This window comes from Ochotona curzoniae, unplaced genomic scaffold (genome assembly GCF_017591425.1).
Source record: "Ochotona curzoniae isolate NIBS_2020 unplaced genomic scaffold, NIBS_Ocur_1.0 scaffold_3223, whole genome shotgun sequence".
NCBI lineage: Eukaryota > Metazoa > Chordata > Mammalia > Lagomorpha > Ochotonidae > Ochotona > Ochotona curzoniae.
Window position 1 is genome coordinate 4,744,947 of NW_024467108.1, and position 25,487 is coordinate 4,770,433.

The 25,487-nt window shown below is 51.6% G+C and overlaps 1 protein-coding gene across 1 annotated transcript in view; it reads left to right on the plus strand.

Moving 5' to 3' along the window:
• Positions 1–24,077, plus strand: part of SLCO2B1 (solute carrier organic anion transporter family member 2B1) — a 40,692-nt gene extending 16,615 nt beyond the window's left edge. The window contains exons 7-14 of the mRNA XM_040964303.1: positions 95–285; positions 12,368–12,470; positions 16,730–17,087; positions 17,731–17,896; positions 20,933–21,096; positions 22,533–22,597; positions 22,962–23,082; positions 23,885–24,077. Of these exons, the coding sequence (XP_040820237.1) occupies positions 95–285; positions 12,368–12,470; positions 16,730–17,087; positions 17,731–17,896; positions 20,933–21,096; positions 22,533–22,597; positions 22,962–23,082; positions 23,885–24,077 (1,361 nt within the window). The remainder of the gene's footprint in view (positions 1–94; positions 286–12,367; positions 12,471–16,729; positions 17,088–17,730; positions 17,897–20,932; positions 21,097–22,532; positions 22,598–22,961; positions 23,083–23,884) is intronic.
• The last annotated feature ends 1,410 nt before the right edge of the window (positions 24,078–25,487 follow it).

Sequence of the window (25,487 nt, forward strand, 5' to 3'; positions counted from 1 at the left end):
AGGCCACCCAATGTCTCCAGGGGCCCCAGGGTGGGTGATATCTGAGGAGTAAAACCCACTTTGACCATAACCTCACTGTGGCCTTCTCTTCCAGGTGGCATCAATCTGACCCAGAAGGACCCCCGCTGGGTGGGTGCCTGGTGGCTGGGCTTCCTCATCTCAGCAGGCGCTGTAGCCCTGGCTGCCCTCCCCTACTTCTTCTTCCCCAGGGAGATGCCCAAGGAGAAGCATGAGCTTCACTTTCGGAGAAAGGTTTCAGCAGCTACAGCATCACCTGCCAGCCAGGTAAGGTTGTCCTTGCTGCAGTGTGGTCTCCAGCCTCCACCCACATGCCCTCCTTGATCACAGTGTTACCCTCCTGGACGCTGAGCTCACCAGCTGGCCAGGCAACAAGATAACTCCAGAACTCAGGCCTCCCCATTCTTCAGGGATCCCAAAAACATGAGCTCTGAAAAGCGACCCCTTGGCTCTGGATCATAAAGAAAGTAACCAGAGTTGTTTTCTAGAAGTTTAACTTCATGTCATTTTCCTCAATGTCATTTATGTTTCTTTAATGTTCAAATACGTATCCCCTTCGCTTCTGAAAAATGTGTGCTTAGAGGTACCTGCCAAGGAATCACAGATAACCAGGAATACTTGGGCTAAACAATTCTCATTTCAAAATACATTTCAAAAGATTCTGCTGAATATTTTCCATCATGAAGGATCCTGTTGATGGTGCTGGACTGATGCCTTTGAATGTTGGCTGTCATGCGGATGGGCCTGCCTTAGAACAAGCAAAGCTGAGCTTAAGGGGTGGGTCAGGGCTGATGATGGTTCTGCCCAGAAACGCTGGGAGTGGAGCCTGAGTCTGTCTGAAGCCCAGGCCTGCTGCCCAAAGGAAACAGCACTCAGCAGCAATGGGTATGCCCATGGGGGCAGTGACTTAAAAAAAAAAAATGACAATCTAGAACAACAAAGGTCTTGGCTGCTTCCAGGCTGGTGGTTAGTCCCTGGAGGAGGAGGAGTGTGCAGAGAATGCCATGGCTCCACTGCCAGATGCCAGGCAGAAAAAAGGATGATGAAGCAGGAGACAGATGTGCTGACAGGGAGCTAGGGAGGCTGCCTCCATGGTGGGCCAGGCAGACAGTGGAGTGGCTTCTGAGAGGGGATGGGGTTGAATTCAGGAGCCAGCAGGGGTGTGCACAGATGTGCCTGCCTGCTACAGGGTGTAGCAGAGGCAGTAGAGGGTTGGCTCATGTTGGGCATGGGCAGGGCAGGTTCAGAGGCCACGGGAAGCAGGTGCTGGGGGCTGAGGGCTCAAGTTCAGAGAAAGAAGACAGCTTGGGACTCCAGATGTTCTTTCCCAAATCTGCATAGCTAAGGCCCAAATTTGGATGAGATGGAATTCTCGGAACGTAGGGAAGAGTTCTCGGAAATGAGGGTGATCTCGCAGAGGCAGGCCAGGGGAGCCTGGGTTGCTGGTTATGGATCAACTCCCAGTGGGGAGTTGAATTTTAAAGAGAAGCAGGCCAGCTGGGCAGTGGGGGAAAGTAGGTGGAAGAAGCAAGGACTGGGGGTGGGGAGAGGAAGACTGTGACCTTCCCAGCAAGTCATTTCCCCACTCAGCACTGTGTTGCCAGGTGCCAAGGTCAAATTCCTGGAGCAGGAAGCAGGGTCCAGTGCACCTCAGATTGTGGATTGTGAGGGTACAGGGTCCCTTGCAGCTACAGCCATTCAGCAATTCCCCAAGCCCTGCAAGGGTGGGCAGAGCCTTAAGAGCATTGTCTCTGATTCATTGAAACCCTGACTGCCTGGCTGGGGACCTGTCTGGCTGTCTACATTTCTTGTTAGCACAAGAAGGGAAGAGTGCAGGGACAAGGAGGTGAGAGGCTCTTGGGGGTTAGGTGGGGACAGTAAAAGCTGAAAACATGGCAGCTGGTCAGCTTTCCGCAGTTCCCAGGCAATAAATATTGAAGGGGAGGAGCCGTTACCCACGTCCTGCTGGCTGCTTGCAGTGGGGGTGATGCTGCTGGCCCCACCACCAGGGAGGGGCTGGAGTCTGAGTGGCTAACCAGGCTGGGTACTCCTACAAGGAGAAAGATTGAGCAAGGGGGAAATGTGGGCCGGTCTGTTTCAGGCACTGCCTCCTGGGCTCAAGGCTCAGCAGTCTCCTTCCTAGAAGTAAATGCAATCTTGGAAGCTAACCAGGTGATTCTGATAAGGGTTTTGTGATTGAAAAACGAGAAAAGAAAAGAAAGGAAAAGGAAAAGGAAAAGGAAAAGGAAAGGAAAGGAAAGGAAAGGAAAGGAAAGGAAAGGAAAGGAAAGGAAAGGAAAGGAAAGGAAAGAAAGGAAAGGAAAGGAAAGGAAAAGGAAAGGAAAGGAAAGGAAAGGAAAGGAAAGGAAAGGAAAGGAAAGGAAAGGAAAGGAAAGGAAAGGAAAGAAAGGAAAGGAAAGGAAAGGAAAGGAAAGGAAAGGAAAGGAAAGGAAAGGAAAGGAAAGGAAAGGAAAGGAAAGGAAAGGAAAGGAAAGGAAAGGAAAGAAGAAAATCTCTGCCCTCAGTCTCCCTATCTGTATAATGGTGGCATTTGGGGCCAGGTCTACCTGCCCTGACTTTCTCAGTGCCGCCCGGTCTCTGCAGCAGTATCTGAGCATTTCCACTGTGTCTTTGTATGTGTGTCAAACCACTCTGCCCTTTTGGAGATCAGTCCTTGGGGATGGGTCAGGGACTGAGACAGATCCCTCCTCAAAGGACTCCATTCCTGAGCAGCCTCCAAGTCCTACTGGACTCCATGATCTCCTCTTGGGTCACTTTCCCAGGGCCGAGCTGAAGCTGTTGGGCCCTCAGACCCATGGTTTTAGAATCTTGACTGCTAAGGTGTAGAGATCCTCAATGTTTATATTCTAAGATCCCAGGCCTCACATGGTATGGGACTCTCCAGATCCACCTTCCTCACTGGCTATGGTTTTAACCAGGAGTCTGTTTTCAGTAGTTAGCCCCAATGATCAGGGAACACTATCATACACAATGCCATAGGTCCGTGTGCTTGCTTCTGATGTCTAACTGCAGTTCTGCATCCTTTGACTAACATCTCCAATCTCCCCTCCACTCACACCCTTTACCTTGCCCCAAACACCCTCCTCCTTGGTTTTTGGGATTTCAACATTCTTAGATTTCACAGAGCAATGAGGTCACAAGCATTTATCTATCTGTACCTGGCTTATTGAGCTTAGCATCATGTCTCCTGGGCCCATCCATATTGTCACACATGACAGAATTTCCTTCTTTCCCACGGCTGAGTAGTGTCCACTTGTGCATAAGCAAGGGTACATTTAAAAGTCCTGGAAAGCTGGAATTTGAGGGGCAAGCATTGGGTCTTGCGGTTAAGACACCATGTTAGGAGACCTGAGTGTGAAGCCCAGCTCTGGCTCCTGATACAGCTGCCTGCCCATGCAGAGCCTAGGCAACAGTAGTGAAGAGCTGAGTAACTGCGCTCTCGCCCCTCACCAAGGAGACCTGAGCTGATTCCTGGCTCCTGGTGTCACCTTTGACCCAGCTCCAGCCATTGTGGGCACTTGAGGAGTGAACCAGAGACTAGAAGCTGTCTCTCTTTCAATCTCTCTGTAGCTTTGCCTCTCGAATCACTAAACATTAGTAAAATTTCTAAAAGATTTATTTCTTTTTATTACAAAGTCAGATATACAGAGAGGAGAAGAGACAGAGAGGAAGATCTTCTGTCTAATGATTCACTCCCCAAGTGACTGCAACAGCCGGTGCTGTGCTGATCTCAAGCCAGGAGCCCAGATCCTCTTCCGGGTCTCCCATGTGGGTGCAGGGTCCCAAGGCTTTGGGCCATCCTCGACTGCTTTCCCAGGCCACAAGCAGGGAGCTGGATGGGAAATGGGATTGCCGGGATTAGAACCGGTGTTCATATGGGATCCTGGCGAGTTCAAGGCGAGTACTTTACCCACTAGGCCACGGCGCCGGCCCCAGTAATAAATTTTTAAAAGAAAAGTTTATTTTGGAGCAACAAAAATTTTTAAACAATGCATTGTATTTTCATAATAGACATTCCCATGAACTCTTTGATACTTCCTTGTATGCATGAATCTCAAAAATGTTTACATTGAAATAAACTTTTGAAACTATTTTCCATGAACTTTTAAAAGGACCCTTGCAGATCCTGTTTCCTTTATCCATGGGTGGATGGGCTCTTGGGTTATTTCCATGCCTTGGCTAGCGTGAGTAGTGCTGCAACAAACAAGGAAGTGTGCATGTCTGCTTGTCGGACTGATTTCATATTGTTTGGGCATGCATCCAAGAATGGAATTTCTGTTCTAGCATAAACTTTGTGAGGAACTTACATATGCCTTCCATAGTGGCTGTCCTAATTTACATCTCCACTAACAACATGGAAAGGATCCCCATCCTTGCCAGCACTCATCATTTACCATCTTCTCTACAAGATTCCTCTGATAGGAGTGAGGGGAGGGCGTGCTGTAGTTTTGTATGCTTTTCTCCATCCCATCTCTGTTATGTTCCATGGAAGGCTCCAGAAAGCTCATACAAAGCACAGGTTCAATGCTAATAAAATAGTAGGAGCTAGGGTGAGGTTGATGACTTATGCTGGGCTGTGCACTGGCCTATGATCCTGTGCTTCTTATCCCATGTAATCCTCATAAATCCCAACTGCCAGTCAGGGGCACTTATCACCCCATTTTATTTTTATTTTTTTAATTTTTGACAATCTTTACATAGTTAATTAGGGCACAAAGGTTCAAGGGAAATAAGACTATTATTTTCACTTTTCTTTTTTTCTGTATCTGGGGTAAAGAGAGAGGTAAAGGAGAAGCCCCACCCAGTCTCCCACCCATCCCAGGTCTCTGATGTGGGGCATGCTCCGAGGGTCTTGCTCAAGTGGTTTTGGTAGTTCAACAGTTATGAATGCTACCAATCTCGCCATTCCAAGCATGATGTAGTCATTGCAGAATCCACTGATTGACATAGTCCACCTTAGAGTCTCCATTTGCCCAGTTTTTCACTGTCAACATATGGCTGGGGTAGTTGATTGATCTGTTCTGTCCTCTGTTGTGGTACCAGGTATCCTCTGCATATTCCGATAGACTGCCATATTCTCCATGTGCACCTGGTTATGTTCTCCGCTGCTCTGTCTGAGCCTCTGAGGAGGCTGGCTCTGGCACTGGCACTCCATGACAGACCATGGAATCTGCACTTCTCTTCATGGTTAGGGTTCTGAGTCCAGCAGTTTGATTGGGGAGGTCCCCAAAGAAACATTGTCTGATGTGATCCCAGACCAAATTCTTGTGTGTACTTGCAAGTACAGGGCCCAGCACAGTCCATCGCCCCAATCAGCTGGTGGTTGCAATTGCTTGGTCAGTTCTGTTTCCAGCCCTGTCTTCCACTGGAACCAATGAGTGCTGCAGTCCAGCCTGATTCTGCCCAGCACACACTTGGCCCTCACAGAAATCAGTGGGAGCTGCAGCCTAGTTAGAGCAACCCACAATACCAGGCCCACCCCCTGCCCTGGTTCCCGTGCTTGCCAGTATGTACAGCAAACTAGTCCAATCTGTCCCACATCCCATTCAGCTTTCATACACATCAATGGGCATTAAAACCTAGTTCAACCCAACCAGCTATCACCCCCATTTTAAACCTATAGGATGACATAATCTAGTCACATGGCTAGCAAATGGTAGAGGTGGGAATCAACCCCCCAAAACCCATCCCAGGACCTCTGCCAATTCAATCAATAATGAGAAGCAGGTAAGATACAAACAAGAGCAAAAGATAAACCAAATAAGAAAGAAGGGCATAGGCACATGGACCTTGAAAATGCACTCAGTGGATCCAGGAAAAGTGCTTATTGGGTTCAGATCTTTGAGATGGCAAACAGGAAGAGCTATGGCCAGCTGCATGCACAGGATTGAAAAGAAGCTGGGAACATGTTTGATGTCTCACAGCCATTCTCCTCTAGGGGTCTGCAATGTTGAGCAGATAAGCCCATTTGGCTGGTGTGTGGAGGTGTGTGATGATGCTGAGAGCTAGCAGATAGCTCCATTTTGGCCACCAGAGTCAGCACTGATTTCCGTGCAACTGGAACCCAGCCTAGGACAGAGCCCTCTAGGATGTCACCCCCCTCCCAAGGTAGATTTTGGATCCCTGGAGGTCTGGCAAACGGTGGGGCCCGCTGTGGCTCAGCCACACACACAGCATGTCCTGGAGCACTTGCAGCCGTCAGCACAGAAACCCTGGGAAGGAAGTCCCGGCAGTGTCTCAAGCCAGGCTGCTGACATGGGCAAACCGCGACACAGATGGGAGCCCTGCTGGCTCTGCTCTGAGCCTTCCTGTCTCTACAGCCTGCTATTAACCATCAGTGCTCATAACAGACAATAGACGGGAGCCAGGGGCACTTAGGACTCCCCCATACCTCCAAATAGGAGCTCCAATCACTTACTTGGACTCATCCCAACGGCTCAGGTCTGCCGTTCACTTCCTCCCCTGCTGCAGCTCCTGCCCTGTGAGGCACTTGGTGTAGGCGGGTCAGTGTCATCACTGTCACCACAAATGCCAGGTTTCCTCTCGACCACCACACTTTTAAAATATTTTATTTTTATTTGAAAGGTAGAGTTACACAGAGAGGAAAGATACAGAGAGATAGAGAGATCTATCTCCCAGTTCACTTCCCAAACAGCCCCAATGGCCAGAGTGGACAGTCCAAAGCCAGGAACCTGGAGCTTCCTCTGGGTCTCCCATGTAGGGGTAGGAGCCTGATGACTTGGGCCATCCTCTGTTGCCTTCCCAGACCATAAACAGAGAGGTTGATTGGAGCTAGAACAGCTAGGACTTGAATTGGCACCTATATAGGGTGCCAGCACTGCAGGCAGAAGCTTAGGCTATTATACTACAGTGCCAGCCCTATTGAACACCACACTTTTTAAAAGGTTTTACTTGTTTACTTACATGAAATGGAGGGAGAGATCCCAACTGCTAGTTCAATCCCCCACACATCTGCAACAGCCAGAGCGGGACCAGGACTGCAGCCCAGACCCATGACTACAGTCCAGGTCTCCATTAGGTTAACAGGGACCCAGTTAACCTAAGCCATCCACACATCTTTCAGGGTCTGCATCAAGAATCTGCTGGAGCCTGGAAACCAACCCAGGCACTACACAATGTAGTACACAACTTTTTCTTTCTTTTTTTTATTATTTTTTTAAAGATTTATTTTTATTATTATTATTATTATTGGAAAGGCGGATATACAGAGAGGAGAGACAGAGAGGAAGATCTTCCGTCCGATGATTCACTCCCCAAGTGAGTGCGACAGCCAATACTATGCCGATCCAAAGCCAGGAGCCTCTTCCGGGTCTCCCACGCGGGTACAGGCTCCCAAAGCTTTGGGCCGTCCTCGACTGCTTTCCTGGGCCACAGGCAGGGAGCTGGAAGGGAAGCGGGGCTGCCGGGATAGAACCAGCACCCACATGGGATCCCGGGCGTGCAAGGCGAGGACCTTAACCACTGTGTCACTACGCCGGGCCCTCTTTCTCTTTTTTTTTTAAGATTAATTTATTTTTATTGGAAAGTCTGATTTACAGAAAGTAGGAGAGACAGAGAAAGATTTCCCATCTGCTGGTTCACTCTCAAAATGACTGCAACAGCTGGAGCTAAGCCAATCTGAAGCCAGGAGCCAGGAGCTTCTTCTGGGTCTCCCATGCAGTTGCAGGGTCCCAAGGCTTTGGGCCATCCTTGACTGCTTTCCCAGGCCACAAGCGGGGAGCTGAAACAAAAGTGGAGCAACCGGAATATGAACCAGCGCCTATATGGGATCCTGGTGAATGCAAGGCAAGGACTTTAGCCATTAGGCTACTGTGCCAGGCCCTAGATCACAATATTTTAACTGCCAGCTCCAACTGCCTGCTGCCCCAACCCACACCATGCCCATGTGCCACACAGCCTCTCACTTCTTGCACTCCTGCCCTCACCTACCCTGCCTACCCTTGAGACTTGACTCTCTCTCCACTTGTCTCTCTCTCTCTTTTTATCACAGCCTCAGACAGGGGTGAGTAAGGGGTGCTGGTAGACCTGATTTGAGAGCCTATTCTGCCAATAGCTTCCTGGGCAGCATTGTCCCCTTTGGGTGGTGCTCAGTTTTCTCTTCATTAAAATGGGAACAGCAGAGAGTAGTTCAATTCCTTGGGTCCATACACCCGCTTGAGAGAGCCAGAGGGAGCTCCTGGCTTCAGATCGGCTCAGCTCTGGCTGTTGTGGCCATCTGGGGTGTGAGTCAGTGGTTTAAAGTATCTCTTTCTTTTTCTGTGTAACTATGCCTTTTTTTTAAAATTTTATTTATTTTTATTACAAAATCAGATATACAGAGAGGAGAAGAGACAGAGAGGAAGATCTTCTGTCTGATGATTCACTCCCCAAATGACTGCAACGGCCAGTGCTGCACCGATCCGGAGCCAGGAGCCGGGAGCCAGAAACTTCCTCCAGGTCTCCCATGTGGGTGCAGGGTCCCAAGGCTTTGGGCTGTCCTCACTGCTTTCCCAGGCCACAAGCAGGGAGCTGGATGGGAAATGGGGCTGCCGGGATTAGAACCGGTGTCCATATGGGATCCTGGCGAGTTCAAGGCGAGGACTTTAGCCACTAGGCCACCGTACCAGGCCCATAACTGTGTCTTTCAAATGAAAATAAAATGGGCAGTCATAATCACTGCACCAGGAAGACAGCTGTGCCCTGTGGTCATTAAAGGACTTGATGGGTATGGAAGTGCAGTATGGACGGCACAGGGGAGGTGCATGTGGAAATGGATGATGCTGCAGTTGTCCGCATGAGGACAAGGAACCCCAGGCAAGGAACTCAGAAGGTTCTGTTTCTCTCTAACGGTTGCGCCCAAGCCCTCCCCTATAAGGAACACCAGGAGTTGACCAGGCTGTCCACAGCACGCCCCACCCAATTTGCTTGCTGGGACAACACCCTACTCTTGGCATATTTTCCTAGTTGTTAAGCACCTTGTCCCACTGAGAGGCCCCTCCCGATCACTCCCCTGTAGCATGGCTAGGACTGAGTAAAGCGCATGGGGACTGATTTTCCAGAAGGCAGCGTGTCCGGAAGAAACGAGGGCAGCATCACTAGTAGCCACATGCAAAAATGAAAGTTCATTTTAGTCACATCCTTTAGCTAACTCATTATATCTGAAGTAGTCACAGTTTTGCATAGAAGTATTAAAAATTAATAATGGAATATCTTTTTAAAATTTATCTGTTTATTTGAAAGGCAGAGTTATAGGGGGGAAAAAGGAGACAGAGAGAGAGAGATCTTCAATTTGCTGATTAATTATCCTAAGTGACCATTATGACCGCGACTGGGCCAGGTCGAAGCCAGGAGCTTCTTCTGAGTCTTTCACGTGGATGGCAGGAGCCCAAAGACTTGAGCTATCCTCCACTGCTTTCCCAGGTGCATTAGCAGGGAGCTGAATTAAACGTAGAGCAGCTGGGACTTGAACCAGTGACCATGCTGGCATTGCAAGCAGTGGCTTCACTGGCTAAGCCACAAAGCTAGCCCCTGAAATATCTTTTTTTTTTGCTAAGTCCTCAACGCAATGTGTGTATTTTTCATTGAAGACATCACCTCCATTTGGGCAAATCTTGCTTCTGGTGCTCAGTAGCCAGTGTGGCTGGTGGCAGCGGCTGCATTAGACAGCGCGTCTAAATGAACACCAGACCTAGGATGTGCCTCCCTCAAAGCAACATTAAGTGGTAGAGCCCCAGGCCCCTGCAGATCCCACCTCAGCCACTCTTGGCTCAGCAGGCCCTGCGGCTCCAGCCGCAGTCTTCTACCTGGAGGCTTCCACCCAGGCAGGGTTAAGCTCAGATCTTCACTCTGCTGTTTTCCACTCATGTGAAGTTGAACAAGCTGCCTAACCTCAGAGCTTGTCTGCTTGCGTGTGGAGTGGTGTGAGACTCGCCCCTTGCTGGCAAAGGGCACAGGTGAGGGGAAGGATGTGACAAGAAAGAAGGGAAATGGAAGTGAGCGAGGTCAGTGACAGCGGCGCAGGCTCCTTTCAGCCCACACCCCAGGGACCTGGCAAAGCCTGTAGTCTCCATCCTGCCAGCCCCTGGGGTACTCTGTGTGGGCGGACTCTGGCTTGTCTTGGAACTGCCTTGAAGCGTGACAGCATCGCCTCTCGATGTTCCCATTTTTCTCAAGCCTGGTACAGGCTGCATCCCAGCATGCTCACGACATCTCATGTACTCCTCCCTTGAATTAATGTTCATTGGGTGCTCAGTTTGTTGTCCCAGGCCCTGTGCTGGGCACCAGGGCTTCCAGAAAGAACAAGAGAAACACAATGCCCATCCTTGAAAAGCTTAAAGTCCAGCAGGGGAACAAGACTGAACAGGCTTTAACTCAGGCCTGGGTGCATAGAAAATAGAACATCTTGTGGTTTTCTCTTAAAAATCAACTTATTTTATTGTAAAGGCCCAAACTGCCAAGTCATGCAAAAGTTCTCCCTGAGCTTCTCAATGTTTCCCCACTAAGTTAAACCAAACGTCCTGAGGTCTTACATAGTACCCAAGCATGGGAAGATCCCTACCCCCACATAGCTGGCATCAACATCAGTCTATCTGTCCACCTAATGTGTTTGGTTCCCTTGAAGACACTCGAAACTGAGCTTAGGATGCCTGCTGCTCCTATCAGAGCACCTGGGAACAAGTCCCAGCACAATTCCAATTCCAGCATCCTGGGATGCAGCTATCGCCCACTTGGAAACCCTCTCCTACAACATGCAGCATTCCAGTAGAAGGGAAGCCAGCCTCTGCTTGTACACTGTTTCTTCCAGGGCAGCCACTTGCCAGCAAGAGGCTTAAGCCTCCATCCATGGGACTGGCTGCTTCTCATTCTCAAGAACAGGACTACATAGGAAATTGCAGTGAATGATGACTTGTATTGGCATAACTCTGCATTGGGAACAACTTCTCCAAGACTCAAATTTCTCCTCAGAAAATGGTGCATGGGCATTGCACCTGCCTTGAGCCTTGTTCTTTTGGAGGGATGCAGGTAGAATGTCCCAGCCCTTCGGTGACCTCTGACCTGAAGACAGTGGCAATTGCGGTGATATCAGCTGCTGAAGTCTGGCGTGATTATTCAGTTAGTTATCCACTAGTCATCAGAACAGTGCTAAGTGTACTAAGTGCTTAGTAGACAGTAGCAATTCCTCATGATTTCCTTCCTTCTTTCTGACAAAAGATGCTAATTATGACCTACTCTTACCCTCACCCCACACACACCCCAATCTTCCCTTCCCCAGGATACAAGTCTCTCTCTCAGTAGCTGTAGATGGGCCATCCTCACCCAGGTGAGAGGACACCTGCAGAGTACCTACAAACATCCTTCTAGAGCTGTGTACACCTGCTAGCTATGGGCAGATTCACCCCAGAGAAGAAGAGGAGGGCTGCTGTTGCCTGTGCCACTACCCCCACCCATTCCAACTCCCTTCCCATCCCACTGGAGAGCAGAGAACAGGATAGGCCTCCAACTCCAAACAACCCCCACCTCTTGGCAGGCACAGTTACAGGGCCTCTCCAGGTTGTTGAAAGTCTTGAGTAACCCAATGGCTAGTGGTCACCACATTAGTAATGTTGATGGTGACAGTGACACGCAGAATGGTGTTGCTGGGATAGGTGACACTGATGGCAACACTAATAATGATGTCAGTATTGGAGATAGTGGTGGTAGTGCTGATAGAATCATTGATTTGTTATTGTTATTAGTGACACTGGTGGAGTTGGCGGTGATAGACAGTGGAAGGGTTACTGAAGATGATGATGACAGAGAACAGTGGTAGTGAGTTGATGATTTTGACAATCATGGTGTTGGTGGTGATTCTGAAGGTTCAGGTGACAGAGATAATGGTAATGATGGTTCTGGTGGTGGTGGCCATCATGACAGTGACTCTGGTAAGGATCATCATATGTGGTCATTGATTCATGGTGACACTGGTGCTGTAAAGGGGTGATCTTGAGAGTAATGGGAACAATACTGATGAGGGGGTGGTCATGGTGTTAATGTTCATGGTAGTGTTGGTAACCATTGCTATGTTAGCAAGGGTGATGACCCATTGGCCACATGGACGCTAATGATGGTGATGACGAGTCTAACCACAGGAACTTCATTCACCCTTCCAAACCCACTTGCAGAGAATCTATGAGCCCAAAAACAAGTGAAACACATCAGGCCCCATTGTTCATAATGGGGTGTCGAAGACCCTCCTCTTCTGGCATTCTTTTCCCTGGCTCATGGCCATCTCTGAACTGGACAGAAGCTCTGATACCCAGCTGACCAGAGGGCCTGTGTGTCCCCCCAGGCTGAGGACTCCCTTGCTGAACAGGGCCTGGGGGAGTCCCAGAAGAAGCAAGATGGCTTAGCCCAGATCGCACCAGACCTGACCATTCTCCAGTTCATCAGAGGTAAGGAAGCTCATACCAGGTTATGGGAAACTGGGGGCGGAGGGACCCCTTGGGTCCCACCCCTTCCTGCTTTTCTTGATTCATTCAGGCTCTCAGGAGCACCCCACATCCCCCATGAGTCTCTGCTGCTGTTCTCTGCCCGGGACCACCATTTCTAGGTCTCTGTGTTGAAATCTTCCCTGCTCCTCTGGGTCAAACTCAAGAGCCCTCCTTCATTTAGCATGCTGTGTTCTTCCAGCCAGTGAGGCTGCTTCCCTCCGCTTTCTGGACCCTCCGTGCCCTCAGAACTTGTTTATCAACTCGGATCCATGCCACAGACTTGTCCTCCAAGTGGTGAGCTCCTGAAGTTCACGGCCTGTGGTGGTTCATCCATGACCCTTATCTTCCCACCCATCACTAAGCCTGCCAACAGGAGGCCCTTGGGAAACATATATTCATTCAATCCCTAGGCTCCGGCATGGAGAGAGGGAGCTCTGGGCTGAAACCCAAGGCTTGAGCTTTGGCACTGCATGCCTGCTCCCCTCTGGGCCTCAGCTTTACCGTCTGCACAGTGAAGGGTAGATGGTGAGCACTAAGTGACCGGCGTCTGTGCTATAGCCAGGTGGTCCTCTCTGAGAATGCCCACACCTGATCTCGCAGCAGGGCTGGCTAGTCCCGTGTACATTCTTATCGAGTGACTTTCCCTCTCACCAGCTTCCTCATCTGAAGGGAAGAATTAGATCAATAATGCTCCCTCTGCCTCTCTCAAGGACTCTGATAGAAGCAAGCAGAATGAGGAAGGGAAAGTACTCTATATACTATTTTTAAGATATGTCCTTACATAAGGTGCAATTACTTGCTTGTGTGCTCCCACCCTGCTGTGATGGCCCTGGGATGGACAGCAGAGCTGCCTGCTTTAGGAAATGAAGTCCACAGGGCTTACTAATTCCTTACTGAGAGTTTTACAAGAAAGAATTGGGTCTGCCTCCTGAGAAAGCACTTGATACTACAATGGCAGCCAGCTAGTTCCCGGTCCTCTAGTGTCCCAGAAGGACCTGAATTCCTCTGGGCTGAGCTTTCAGGCAAGGAATGGAGCTCCTTAACCTGCAGCTGCAGGAAGGCCCCAGCACACTGCACCACGGAAGAGCTTATTAATCATGGTGGCGTTGGCTGCTACCCAGAGCGAAGCTGGGGCCAGGCGCTGAAATTGGATCCCAGAGTGTGGGTGTTCTCTGCTACTTTCAGCTTCTGCGTGAGATTGGGGCCAGGCAGGGCATAGACCCTATGGCTGCTCAACCAGCCTGGCTTCCACGGAGGACCAGTCTGATCCTGCGGTCTGGCCTTGACTGCCAGGCTACATGAAGGAGAAAGCAGGAAGCATGGTTTGTTTGCTGGAAGAGCCCTGCATTCTCAGACAACACAGTCTCTGGTCTAAGGAAGGTCAGATGGGGGAGCATAGTCCATGCCTTAGAGGAGCTTCCTGTCTAACAGAGAAGACACTGTTCTTGAGTGAAGAGAAGCCTCCAACATAACCCCAGGCTGATGGAAGACAAGTGGTCTCCAGGATGAGTGAGGCCCCTGGCCCATGGATTAAACATGACCTCCAAGTTGAATGGGAGTGTCTGATGGAGGAGACACTGTGCTAATCTAAGGGGTAGCCCCTTGGAGAGGGGAAGACTAGCCTCTGAGGTGTGAATGAAAACACATCTCTGTACGCTCGAGGGAGTGCAGGCTCCAAGCCCACCAAAGTAAGGAGCATGGAAGAGGGAGTAGAAACCATCCGAGCCCTCTGGAGCCAGAGAGGCACAGGCCTGGAGACGCGCCAGGACATGATAGCAGGGGAATGGCCCTTGTCCTGAACCTCAGGGGACCCTGAGCACTCCTGGCCCCCCTGGCCATCTCCTCTGGTCATCCGCTGCCCCATCTGTTCCCCCTGGTCATACCCCCAGCCTCTCTGGATGAACTGGACCAAGGTCCTGGCTCCCTCTGGATTCCACTGGGCAACGAGGACACCTGTGTAATTTGGCCCAAGCTGATTAAAACCCCACCACTCCCAAACGTATCACATGGCCTTGCTAAAACAATGCAGGAGGAGGGAGAGAGACTGGAGTAGTGACCTGGGCGAAGGCCAGCATCACACACCCTACTCCAAATGCTGGCCTTGTGCACTGGATGTGTGGCCAAGGATCAGGGACTGGAGGCAGGCCTGGGATGGGAAAGTGGGGGAAATTCCACAGTTCCAGTTTCCACCCACCCCAAACAGTACTGTTTGTCTTTATTTTTTGGCTTCTGTGGAAATAATGCCTGGCTGGAGACAGGGGTCTAAGAGCCTAGCCGTTTTGGCCATGCACTGAGGATACACAGAAATCATCTCCCATGAGAGACAGATTCTGGGCCTGCTGCTACTGCAGAAAGAGATACCCTACCCCCTACCTCTCCTGGGGCTCAGAGGACCCCCAGAACCAGCTCTCCTACCCAGCCCAGCCCAGTCAGGAGTTTGTACAGCAGGTGGAAGCACAGCTTTTCTTCCTTTGCTATAGTGGGACAGAAGAGCACATGTGTTAGAACCAAAAGTGCTCTGCTATGAATCCTTCCAGATGTTAGAGAGGTCACCCATGCCAGATCAACTGCTTCTCTTCCTACCTCCCTGCTTGGGTCCCTGCTGTGCTCTGACTCAGAGTCTCTCTTCCTTCTCCTCCCAGCTCCCCAGCCACCTGCCACCAGTCCCTAGCCCCTGACACTGTCCCAGGCCCAAGGAGACTGCTAAGTTCACCTTTCTCTGGAAAGCCTGGAATTCTGTCCCTAGCATTTTGACATGGGATCCCCTAGTCATCAGAATGTCCATTCGTTCATTCAGCTAATCTCAGCTGACTGTCTGTGATACCTCAGGCCCTGGAGGTCTATCAATGAACACAGCAGACAAGCCTGCTCCCCCACACCCTGGCGCTGGAGGATGCTTCCATCCTGGCTAGGTGAACCTAGACCACCTAAGTGAGCCAGCTGTGGAAATTGATGGCTTAAGTGCCACAGAGAAGCACAGGGGCTCCAGGGAGCTAGAATACCTGGGCTGGCTTGGAAAAAGCACCAGCAGGACAGACTGGACAGGGCTAGGAGTTAAGTCGGAGGTGAATGAGTAGAATAGCAAAAGTGCAACATGATGGGGTGAATGCAATAGGACCCAAGTGACAGTCATACAAGGGGACTTGAGCAAGAACACTAAAATGAAAGTAAAAGATAAGCTTATTTTTAAACTTCACATAAAATGTTTTATTGGATGCCAAAAAAATTAGAAAATTAAAGCCAGGGACTGGTACAAGTTAAGCCATAACCTGCTATGCCAGCATCCCATATGAGCACTGGTTCAAGTTTCAGCTGCTCCACTTTTTAAAAAAAAAAAATTTGGCATTTTGGACATGAACTTTATTTTTAATTGTTTCAAGCATTTTTAAAGATTTACTTATTTACTTGAAAGTAGAGTTATAGAGAGAGGGAAGAGCCAGAGAGAGAGACTCTCATCTGTAGGTTAACTCTCTAGGTGGCTGCATGGGCTACAACCAGGCCATCCAGAAGGTAGGAGCCTGGAACTCCATCCAGGTGTCCATGTGCTGCTTGCAGGTGCCATCTTTTGCTGCTTTCCCAGACACTTCTGATCCAATTTCCTGCTAATGTTCTCGGAAAAGCAGCAACAGATGATCTGAGTTTGTGGCCCCCTGCTACTTACATGAGAGGCCTGGATGGAGTTACAGGCTCCCAGCTTTGGCCTGGCCCAGCCAGGTAAACCAGAGGGTGAAGATCTCTCTCTCTGCTCTTTCTATCTCTCTGTCTCTTTCTCGCCCCTCTTGTTTCTCCCTCTCTATTTGTAACTGTGCTTTTCAAATATTTTTTAAAAATTAAAATCCAAGCTTAGTGTTTTCGTAACGTGCATTTTCCATTAACTTTTAGAAAATCCTTTCTATGCATGGAGCTCAAAATCTTTTACACCACAATCTGTTTTATCTTTTCATTCCATTTCCCAGGGACTAATTGAAATATCCCCTGTATGGAATCAAATAGAACTGGATGGAGATAGACACGGTGAATAAACTATAATGTAACACAGTGGAGTAGACTGAAATAGTGGAAGAGAATGAAAGAGACAGGAGTGAAATGCAGTGGCATAGAATCGAATGCCCCAGAATGATGTGGGGTGGGGAGAGTAAAAAGGAACCGGACAGTGGAAACTGGGTTGTGTAGGGTGTGGCTGGCGGGTGGGCCTGACTGCTCCCTGCTTGCCCCAACAGTCTTCCCCAGGGTGCTGCTGCGGACGCTGCGCCACCCCATCTTCCTGCTGGTGGTCCTGTCACAAGTGTCTATGTCCTGCATGGCGGCGGGCGTGGCCACCTTCCTGCCTAAATTCCTGGAACGCCAGTTTTCCATCACAGCCTCCTACGCCAACCTGCTCATCGGCTCCCTCGCCATACCCTTGGTCATCGTGGGCATCGTGGTAGGGGGTGTCCTGGTCAAGCATCTGCACATGGGCCCCCTGCGCTGTGGCCTGCTTTGCCTGCTGTCGGCAGGGCTGGGCATGCTGCTTAGCCTGCCCCTCTTCTTCATTGGCTGCTCCAACCACCATGTTGCAGGCATCACCCATCAGTCTGCGTGAGTGTGCTCCTGCGTGGTGAAGGGTCGGGGAAGCTAGTGCGGGCTGGATGGGTGGGCCACACCCCTGTCTCCATACCCCTTCCTCCTGCCTAGGTGACCTTGCTCTCAGTTTCTCCCTCTGCTCGGTCACCAGCAAAGGGATATGCTAGTCATGCAGAGCAGGGTAATGGTACAGAGGTGCCCCCAAAGCCTCACCCAGCACACAGTCCAGAAAGAGGCAGAACAGGTCAGAGATCCAGCACCCAGTCAGGTATCCACATCAAGCTCAAATTTTCTGAGAAAAGAAAGCAGAACCCACTCAACCAGCTTCCCCTGGCACTAAGTCCTGGAAGGAGCAAGTCTGGGTTGCTTATAGAATAGTTACTGCAGAACTGGGGTCTTGAAGTTGGGGGCTGTTAGGGGGATTGGAGGCCACTGGTTCAGACCAGTCCTCACATCTCCTGCTAGCCCACTTCCCTGCTTATGGCTGGCAAGTACATTACCTCCACCTCAGCAGGGGCAACCTTCTTGGCAGAAGTCTCTGAATATTGCTCCGTGTGCTGGGCTATGGGCACAGGGCTACCAAGGTCCCTACCTGTGACTCTGGGTGCCAAGAGAGCCAGGCCACACCTGAGGAGCCCAGTCTTTTCTCTCCCCACAGCACACAGCCAGAGCCAGCACTGTTTCCAGGTTGCATGAAACTCTGCTCCTGCCCGGCAGATGACTTTAACCCCGTGTGTGACCCTAGTACCCACGTGGAGTACCTCACGCCCTGCCATGCAGGCTGCACCAGCCATGTGGTCAAGGAAGCCAGGGACATAAGCCAGGTAAGTCCAGGCCCTGGCACAACCTCTACCTGTCTGGCACCTTGCCTTCCCCTCTGCCTGTTCCCACTCCCCTACTGCTGTTGCCTGTTCACTGGGAAAGGTCACACTCTACACAGGCTGCCACCTCCAGCCGAGAGGCCAGGCTCCCAACCGAGCCAGCTCCAGCCCCTCAGCCATCCAGACAGGGAGGTGGAGAAGATGATTCATGGGAATTCCAGGGATACTAAGAGGCAGGAGAGGGGGCCTCTTGCAAGTACCTGCAAGACTATGCGTGGGGGACAGGGAGACAATGCCAGGCTGCTTGTCATGATAACATCTCCCTCTCTCCAGAGTCCCCGTTGTGCCAAACACTAGGGATAGGCTGGTGTGGGCATGGGGAGAGGCTGGTGTGAGCCTGGGGAGAGACTGGTATGAGCACAACACCTGGCTGATAATCCCTCAGAAGTAGCTTGGCACAACCTGGAATGGGCTGACCTGAGCGCCTGTAATCATCACAGTTCCAGCCTTGGACCTCCTGGCACTCGCTGCCCTCATCAAGTTCCATTTCCCTGAGAGGCCTCCCCGAAGCATCCAATCCTGCCTGAAAACTAGACAGTGAACTCTTGTGTGTAGGGGTCCCTGGGCACAGGCCAGGCTGCCCGGCTCACATCCTTGCCCTACCTCTAAGGGTCCTGTCACACTAGGCAAACTACTGAACCTCTGCCCCAGTTTCCTGGTCTAAAAACCAGTTTGCTGTCATTGCCTGCCTACTGTATACTGTGTAGCAGGCCTGGTGCTTGATAAGTGCTCTACCAAGAATTATTCATTAAAGTGTGAATGAAGTTATGGCATGGAATCCATGTAGAGTGCCTCGCCTGGCACCCAGGATATTTTAAGCTTCAATAATACTCCCACATTTATACAAAGGGGATCTTCAAAATGTTCATTGTGAATGAATCCATATGTGTGGATTTCTAACCTTTGATTTTCCTGGCACCAAAATCAACAGACCTTTAAATTCCATTTTTTCCACAAGCATTTTCCATCATATAGCTAGGAGATGGAGGTGCAGGGCAGACCAGGTTTTCCTGAGTCCCAATCCTAGAACTGGCACTAGGACCCAAGGCTCTGGCCTCCCAGTCTAGCTTTTTCTGGGATCAACCATGGAGGTTTGGGTTTGGAGGTCTGGCATCAGACCACTCGGCAGCGATCACACTGGCCTAAACTTGTCTCTCTCTTTTTTTTTTAAGATTTATTTTTATTATTTTTTTATTGGAAAGGCAGATATACAGAGAGGAGAGACAGAAAGGAAGATCTTCCGGCCGATGCTATGCCAATCCAAAGCCAGGAGACTCTTCCAGGTCTCCCACGCGGGTGCAGGGTCCCAAAGCTTTGGGCCGTCCTCGACTGCTTTCCTGGGCCACAGGCAGGGAGCTGGAAGGGAAGCGGGGCTGCCGGGATAGAACCGGCGCCCATTTGGGATCCTGGGCGTGCAAGGCGAGGACCTTAACCACTGTGCCACCGCGCTGGGCCCCCTGAATTTGTCTCTTAATGAGCCTGCCTCTTGGCTCAAGGATGGGTTCACCAGGATCCAATGCAGGTGCACGCTGTAACAGTTTTTATAGTTTGCATTTATTTTCACTTGAACGGCAGTGAGAGATCTTCCTTCTGCTGGTTCACTCTGCACACACCTACACAATAGCCAGGGATGAGCCAGGTTGAAGCCTGAAGCCAGGAACTTGATCTGGGTGTCCTATGTGGATGGCAGGAACTCCAGGAATTGAGTGTTCCTGGTGGGGTGTGATGGGGGGGTGCACTAGCAGGCAGCAGAGGCAGACTCAACCAAGGCACTCCCAACTGGGACACAAGTGTTCCAAGCAGTGACTTGACCTGCTGTGCCTGTCACCTGACCCTGTAAGCATTTTTAAATGACTGAGGGAACAGGTAGGGATGGGGAAAAGCGGCCAGCCCCCAGTCTCTGACAATGAGACTGAGAGACAGTAGAGGGGAATTCAGCCATGAAAGACCTCCAGCATCTCCATCCATCCCAGCTGCCTTCTGCCTTGGAGGAAAGGCTCAGGTAGAGTCTTTCTTCTGGTAACCTTGCTGTGACATGCTGCTCCACTTCCTGTCTTTCCTTTCCTCTCCAGCCCAGGAGGCTAGTTGAAGACCCTGCATTGGCTAAGAGTGCATGGTTAGGAGGCCTCACACAGGTAGCAAGGCAGCCTAGGCATGCCCTTCAGTGGGCAGCATGCCCAACTAGGGAAAGCATTAGTCACCCACACCTAAAGTCTTTTCTCTCCCCAGATCCGCCTCCAAATCAGAACTCTGTCATCCAGCCACCCCTTGTGCCACTTGTGAAACCTTCCCCTTGCCTCCCCCGGCTTCCAAGCAGCCTCCCTTGCATCTTCAATCTCTCTGACCCAGGTGCAAAAAAAAAAAAAAAATCCTTCTGGGTTTCCCAACCCCATAACATTGAGAAGCAGCCATGGCTGCCGGGCTGGTGGTGAGAGGTCCAATGAATTCCCTCTGCTGCCTGGAGGATGGATGACCTGGATTCCTGTGCACCTGTCACCTGCTCAGGTCCACACTGCTCAGGAGGCTGGGATCCATAGGAGGAGAAGCAGAGCCCAGGTCTCTTGGCTCAGCCTTGCTCCTCCTGCCAGGCCTGAGGATGCTGGCAAGGGCAGATCAGGTGTGTTGGGGGCAGGGGGCTTCCTGGCAGCCCTGGACAAATGGAAGGCTGCCTTGCTGCTGGTGTGTACTCTTGGGGGTGACACTCTTTTTCTCTCCTTCTGTCTACGACCCTCCTCCCTCAATCCTCTTGGTCTCAGCCCAGGCTGAGCAAGCACAGACAGCCTGTGCTGAGGAGGCACCTGCCTGGCTCCTCAAGCTTGCAGGACTCAGCTCAGGGGTCAAAAGTCCTGGCCTCCTGTGGCTAAACCCTGGCTGGCTATGGCTCTCAGGCCTCCAGAACCTTTCCCAGCCTCAGATCTCAGTCAGCTGTCTGCCTGTGGCAGCCCCTGAGGGATCTTCTCCATGCTTCTGTCTCACCAGGTTCTTTATACCAACTGCAGCTGCGTGCCGGGGGGCCAGCCTGTGCTGGGGGGCTCCTGTGAGTCATCCTGCAGCTCCCTGGTGCTGCCCTTCATATTCCTGGTCAGCTTGAGCGCAGCCATGTTCTGCATCACCCACACACCCTCCTTCATGCTCATCCTAAGGTAGGCATCCTAACCTTAGGCATCCTAAGGTAAGGCAGAGGCAGGGCCTGGTGCCTGGGTAATGAGAGGGCCTTGGCCTTAGGCAGGATCCTCTGAGGGACAAGGACCAGGAAGAGGCCACTCAAGTGTCCTGGTCATTCCTGCCCACGACAGACCAGACCAGGCCCTCCCTGTTCTGTCTTGCATCCCTGTGGCAACCTGCTGAGAGGAGGTTTATCTCCCCATCTTGCAGATAAGAAAACTGAGGCTCAGAAAAGTTCAGGAGTTGGTCGCAGGTGCAGAGCAAGTGTTGAACAGAATAGGGCTGGTGCCAGGGCCTGGAGCTCATGATTCTGAACACAGTTCCCAGGCCACAAGCAGTTATTCTAAATTTATTTATTTACTTACTATTTGAAAGACAGAGATCTCCCATCCCCTGATTTACTCCTCAAATGGCCTCAACAACCAGAGCTAGTGCTGTTCCAAAGCCAGGAGCCGGGAGATGTCCCAGCTCTCCCACGTGGATGTGGAGACCCACGCACATGAGACATTCTCCACTGCACTCCTAAGTGCATTAGCAGGGAGCTGAATCTGAAGTGGAGTAAAACAGGACTCAAACAGGTGCCCAAACAGGATGCTGGTGCTGCAGGCGGTGGCTTTACTCGCTGTACCACAGCACAAGTCTATGAGTACTCCTCACCATGAACCCAGCCCAGGATGCTTTTTGGCTCCTGATATTTCTGGTCTTTGTGCTAAGAGAATCTGATGTAGGACCTGACAAACTATCACCTGAATCTAAGGGTAGGGCCTTCTGAAGTGCAAGCTGGGAGAAGGCTGTCCTAGCACAAGATAATTGCAAAGTTTCATCTCTGGCATTGTTTTATCCACCATCTGCTTTCTAGAAAACTGGAAGCAGGCTGTCTTGCATACATTAGAAAAAGCAGGCAGCTGAGTAGGAGGAGCTAAGGACACAGGTCCTAGCTCAGACACACATTAGCAATGAGATCCTGACCAAGCACCTCAACCTGCTGGTTTCCTTAAACATGCAATGGGGCTTGTGATACACCTGCCTCATTGGAGTGACTTGGGCTGCAGGATGGAAATATTGAACCTAAGCAATGCCAGCCCCTCCCAGGTGTGAGTTAGAAAGTGCCAGCGACTGCTAGGGGGATCCCAGGCTATGCTATGGAAGCTTGGAAAGTTGGAGGAGTGTCAGGTGGTCCCAGCTCCAGGCTTGGCAGTTAGAGCAGAGACAGAAGGCCAGTGTCCTTGGCCAAGTGAGCAGTTAGGCCTGGGACACAGAAACCAGGCCCTACAGGGTGAATGGAGCCAGGGTGCAGGACATGCCTCACCCCCCAGTCAGGCTAGATCTTCAGGCAGGAGACACAAGGGTGTGTCCAGAATTCCTCCATGTGGCTATAGCACCACATTCCTGTCCCTCTGTCCCTGTGTGTTAGGGGAGTGAAGAAAGAAGACAAGACTTTGGCTGTGGGGATCCAGTTCATGCTACTGAGAGTTTTGGGTAAAGTCCTTGCTTGGGCTCTTGGCTGTGGCAGGAGGCAAGGGCAGGGGAGGAGGAAGAGATGGCTGTGCTTGTCAAGCCTGGGACACCGGGGTAATCAGGATTCAGTCTGCGACCTGCAGCCCATAGGCCAGGGGACTGCAGACCCTGCCCAGGCCCTCTGTACACTGGGAGGAGCCAGGCTCTGAGAGAGACTATCTCCGGGTGACAGATGAGTGGGCTTGAGGACCAGAGATGCCTGGACCCAGAGATCCCCATGGCCTGCAGGCTCCGAGGGGTTGTGTGTGCCAGGGAAGGGGGAGGGAGGAACGGTGACTAGGGGAAGGCCACGGCACCACTGTCCCCTGAGTTGCTCTGCTTCTAGCCTGGATGCCCAGCCCCGTGATTCATGGCAGCGCCATCGACACCACATGTGTGCACTGGGCCGTGAGCTGTGGACGCCGGGCTGTATGCCGCTACTACAACCTTGACCTGCTCCGAACCCGGTGAGACGTGGGCAGGGATGGCGGGCAAGGCTGGGAGGGTCCCACGCAGGACACCGGCAGGGGAAGGTCCTGTGCAAGGCCATGTGCTGGGTAACGGCTGCCACGTCCAGTGCTGAGCTCAGCAGTCCTGTCCCCCCACTCACAAATAAGCAAAGTGGGAATGAGGGAGTAGCCACGTGGTGACTAAGTCCCAGGCTCTACTACCTCTCCCCTGTCTGACCACAGAGTCCATTCAGAGCAGTCCTGCTGTGAGACAAATGAAGGGTAGGGAGTCAGAGGAAAGAACCTGGGTGCCTGGCCCAAGTCCATCTCTATCCTCAAAAGACTTGCCTTCTCTGGGACTCAATCTTCCCATCTGTACAATGGGGAGCACCAAGGCACTTGAAGGGGGAAGAAGCAGCTGGCCTGGTCTGTATGTGGGGAGGGCTTGTCGGTAGGGCCAGGGCCAGAGACAGGGAATTGGTCTCTTCCGGCTAAGAGCAGGGCACAGGGATATCTGGTAGGACTTCCCGGAGGACCTAAAAGGACCTTGACAAGTTCAACTGGGAAGAGGGAACCATGCTTTTCTTGTGGCAGGTAAGGTACTAAGGCAGGCCCCTTAGAAAGGCTGAGAGCCATCAGGCCAAGCCCTGGATGCAGGACAGCTGAAGACAGTGTAGGGATATCACCTGGGCTCCTGCCTGCATCCAGGAGTCTCTCCTCTCTGCCAGGGAAGGGCCCCAGCGGGGTCAGCTCCTCCCTAAGTCCCCAGTGTCTTTCTCTTAGGCTCCTGAGTTCAAGGACTCCTTGTTCTCTTCCCCAGGTTTGTGGGCCTCCAGTTCTTCTTCAAAGCGGGCACCATGATCTGCTTTGCTTTAGTTGTGGCCGTCCTAAGGCAGCAGGACAAAGAGGCAAGCGCCACGGCCCCTGGAGTGGCTCCTGCATCCAGCCCTGCTCTGCAGAAGAAGCTGTTGGTGTCGGACCTGGACAGGAAGCGCGAGGACTCCAGAGTGTGAACTGTCCCCAGGCTGGTCCACTGGGCCCTTCACTCAAGGGTGGGTGTCTGGAGCTCTGCGCTGTCATTGGCTCCACCCCTCTATGGCTGCGTGAGGTCAGGCAAGCCAGCACTCCTATCGGAACCGTTGTCTGATCATCCACACTAAGGAGTTAGTTGTTGGCAGTCATTCTAAGGGCTCCCCCTCCCCGCCACCTAGCCTCAGTCAAATGGCTGACCTAGAGCCAGAGGTGGGCAGTGCTGCCCATCATGCTGTGCCCCAGCCCAGCTCTGTCATTTACTTGGAGCCTCCTCTCTCAGCATCAGCCACCTCATCTTGGAACTGCCAGCAAACTATCCAGCTCTCAAAGCTCTTTCAGCGCCGACCATGACCATGATCTAGTCTCTTCCCCAGCCCCAGGCAGCCTACAAGAAGTGTCCGCTTGGCGCCCCCTGGAGGCAGAGCCCTGAGTTGGCCTTTAGAAGACCCACAAGGAAGAGGAAGCTGGTCTCACCTCCTGGATGCTCAGGCTTGTCAGGGCCTTCAGGAGGCATGGGGAGACTAGGGGACCCCTTGGAGGAACCTTAGCTGAGCATAGGAGAAGGCCACTCGCTGAGTCTGAAGCCCCAGGCCTTGCCCTCAGGAAGCCACAGTTTGGGGACGACCCCCTCCCCCCGCCCCGCCGGCCGCTCCCCAGGTTTTCTCTTGGAGATTTTCTGACTCCAGAGACAAAAGTCCACATTCAGCACATGCACACAGCTTCTGGCGCACTTTGAGGGCTCACACAGGTGACCAAGGGCCCCACAGTGCCCCGGGCCAGCTGTGAATAGGATCTATCCATCATGTCTGCTTCCGTGACACCCAAGGCTGGGTGACGCCTGCTAGGGCCTGTAATACAGGGAGTAGAGAGTCCCTAGCCTTGTGTGGTGAGCAGGTGCATGGTGCACCTGAGTCGGAACCAACCGTCTGTACCCCATCCACCCCATCTCACCCACCTTGTTCGCTGGGCAGCCACTCTGGCCTGGAAAGAGAGTGGACTCTCAACTCAATCTGTTGTCCTTGCACATTGTACCTGCTTGGGAGGTGGTGGGAGAAGCCACCAACAAAAATTTTTCCCCCAGCCCTGGAGCACCCCACCTGTACCTGTGGCCCTCTGAGTGATTCTCCACTGGAAAGCAAGAGGGCCATAGACCTTCTTCCCTTCTGGTCCCCTATTTAAACACCATTCCAGACTTGGTTTAATGATGCCAAGAACCTTAAGGTCTCTACCAGACAGGTGAGGCTCTCAGTCTGTCTGATGCCCCCTCCCTCCCTGCTGTTGGCCAGGTTGTGCAGAAATAATCCAGAATTGTGGATACAGCTTATTATAAATTTTTTCTTCTATTATTGTTTAAAGATTTATTCATTTGCTTGCAAGACAAAGTTGCAGAG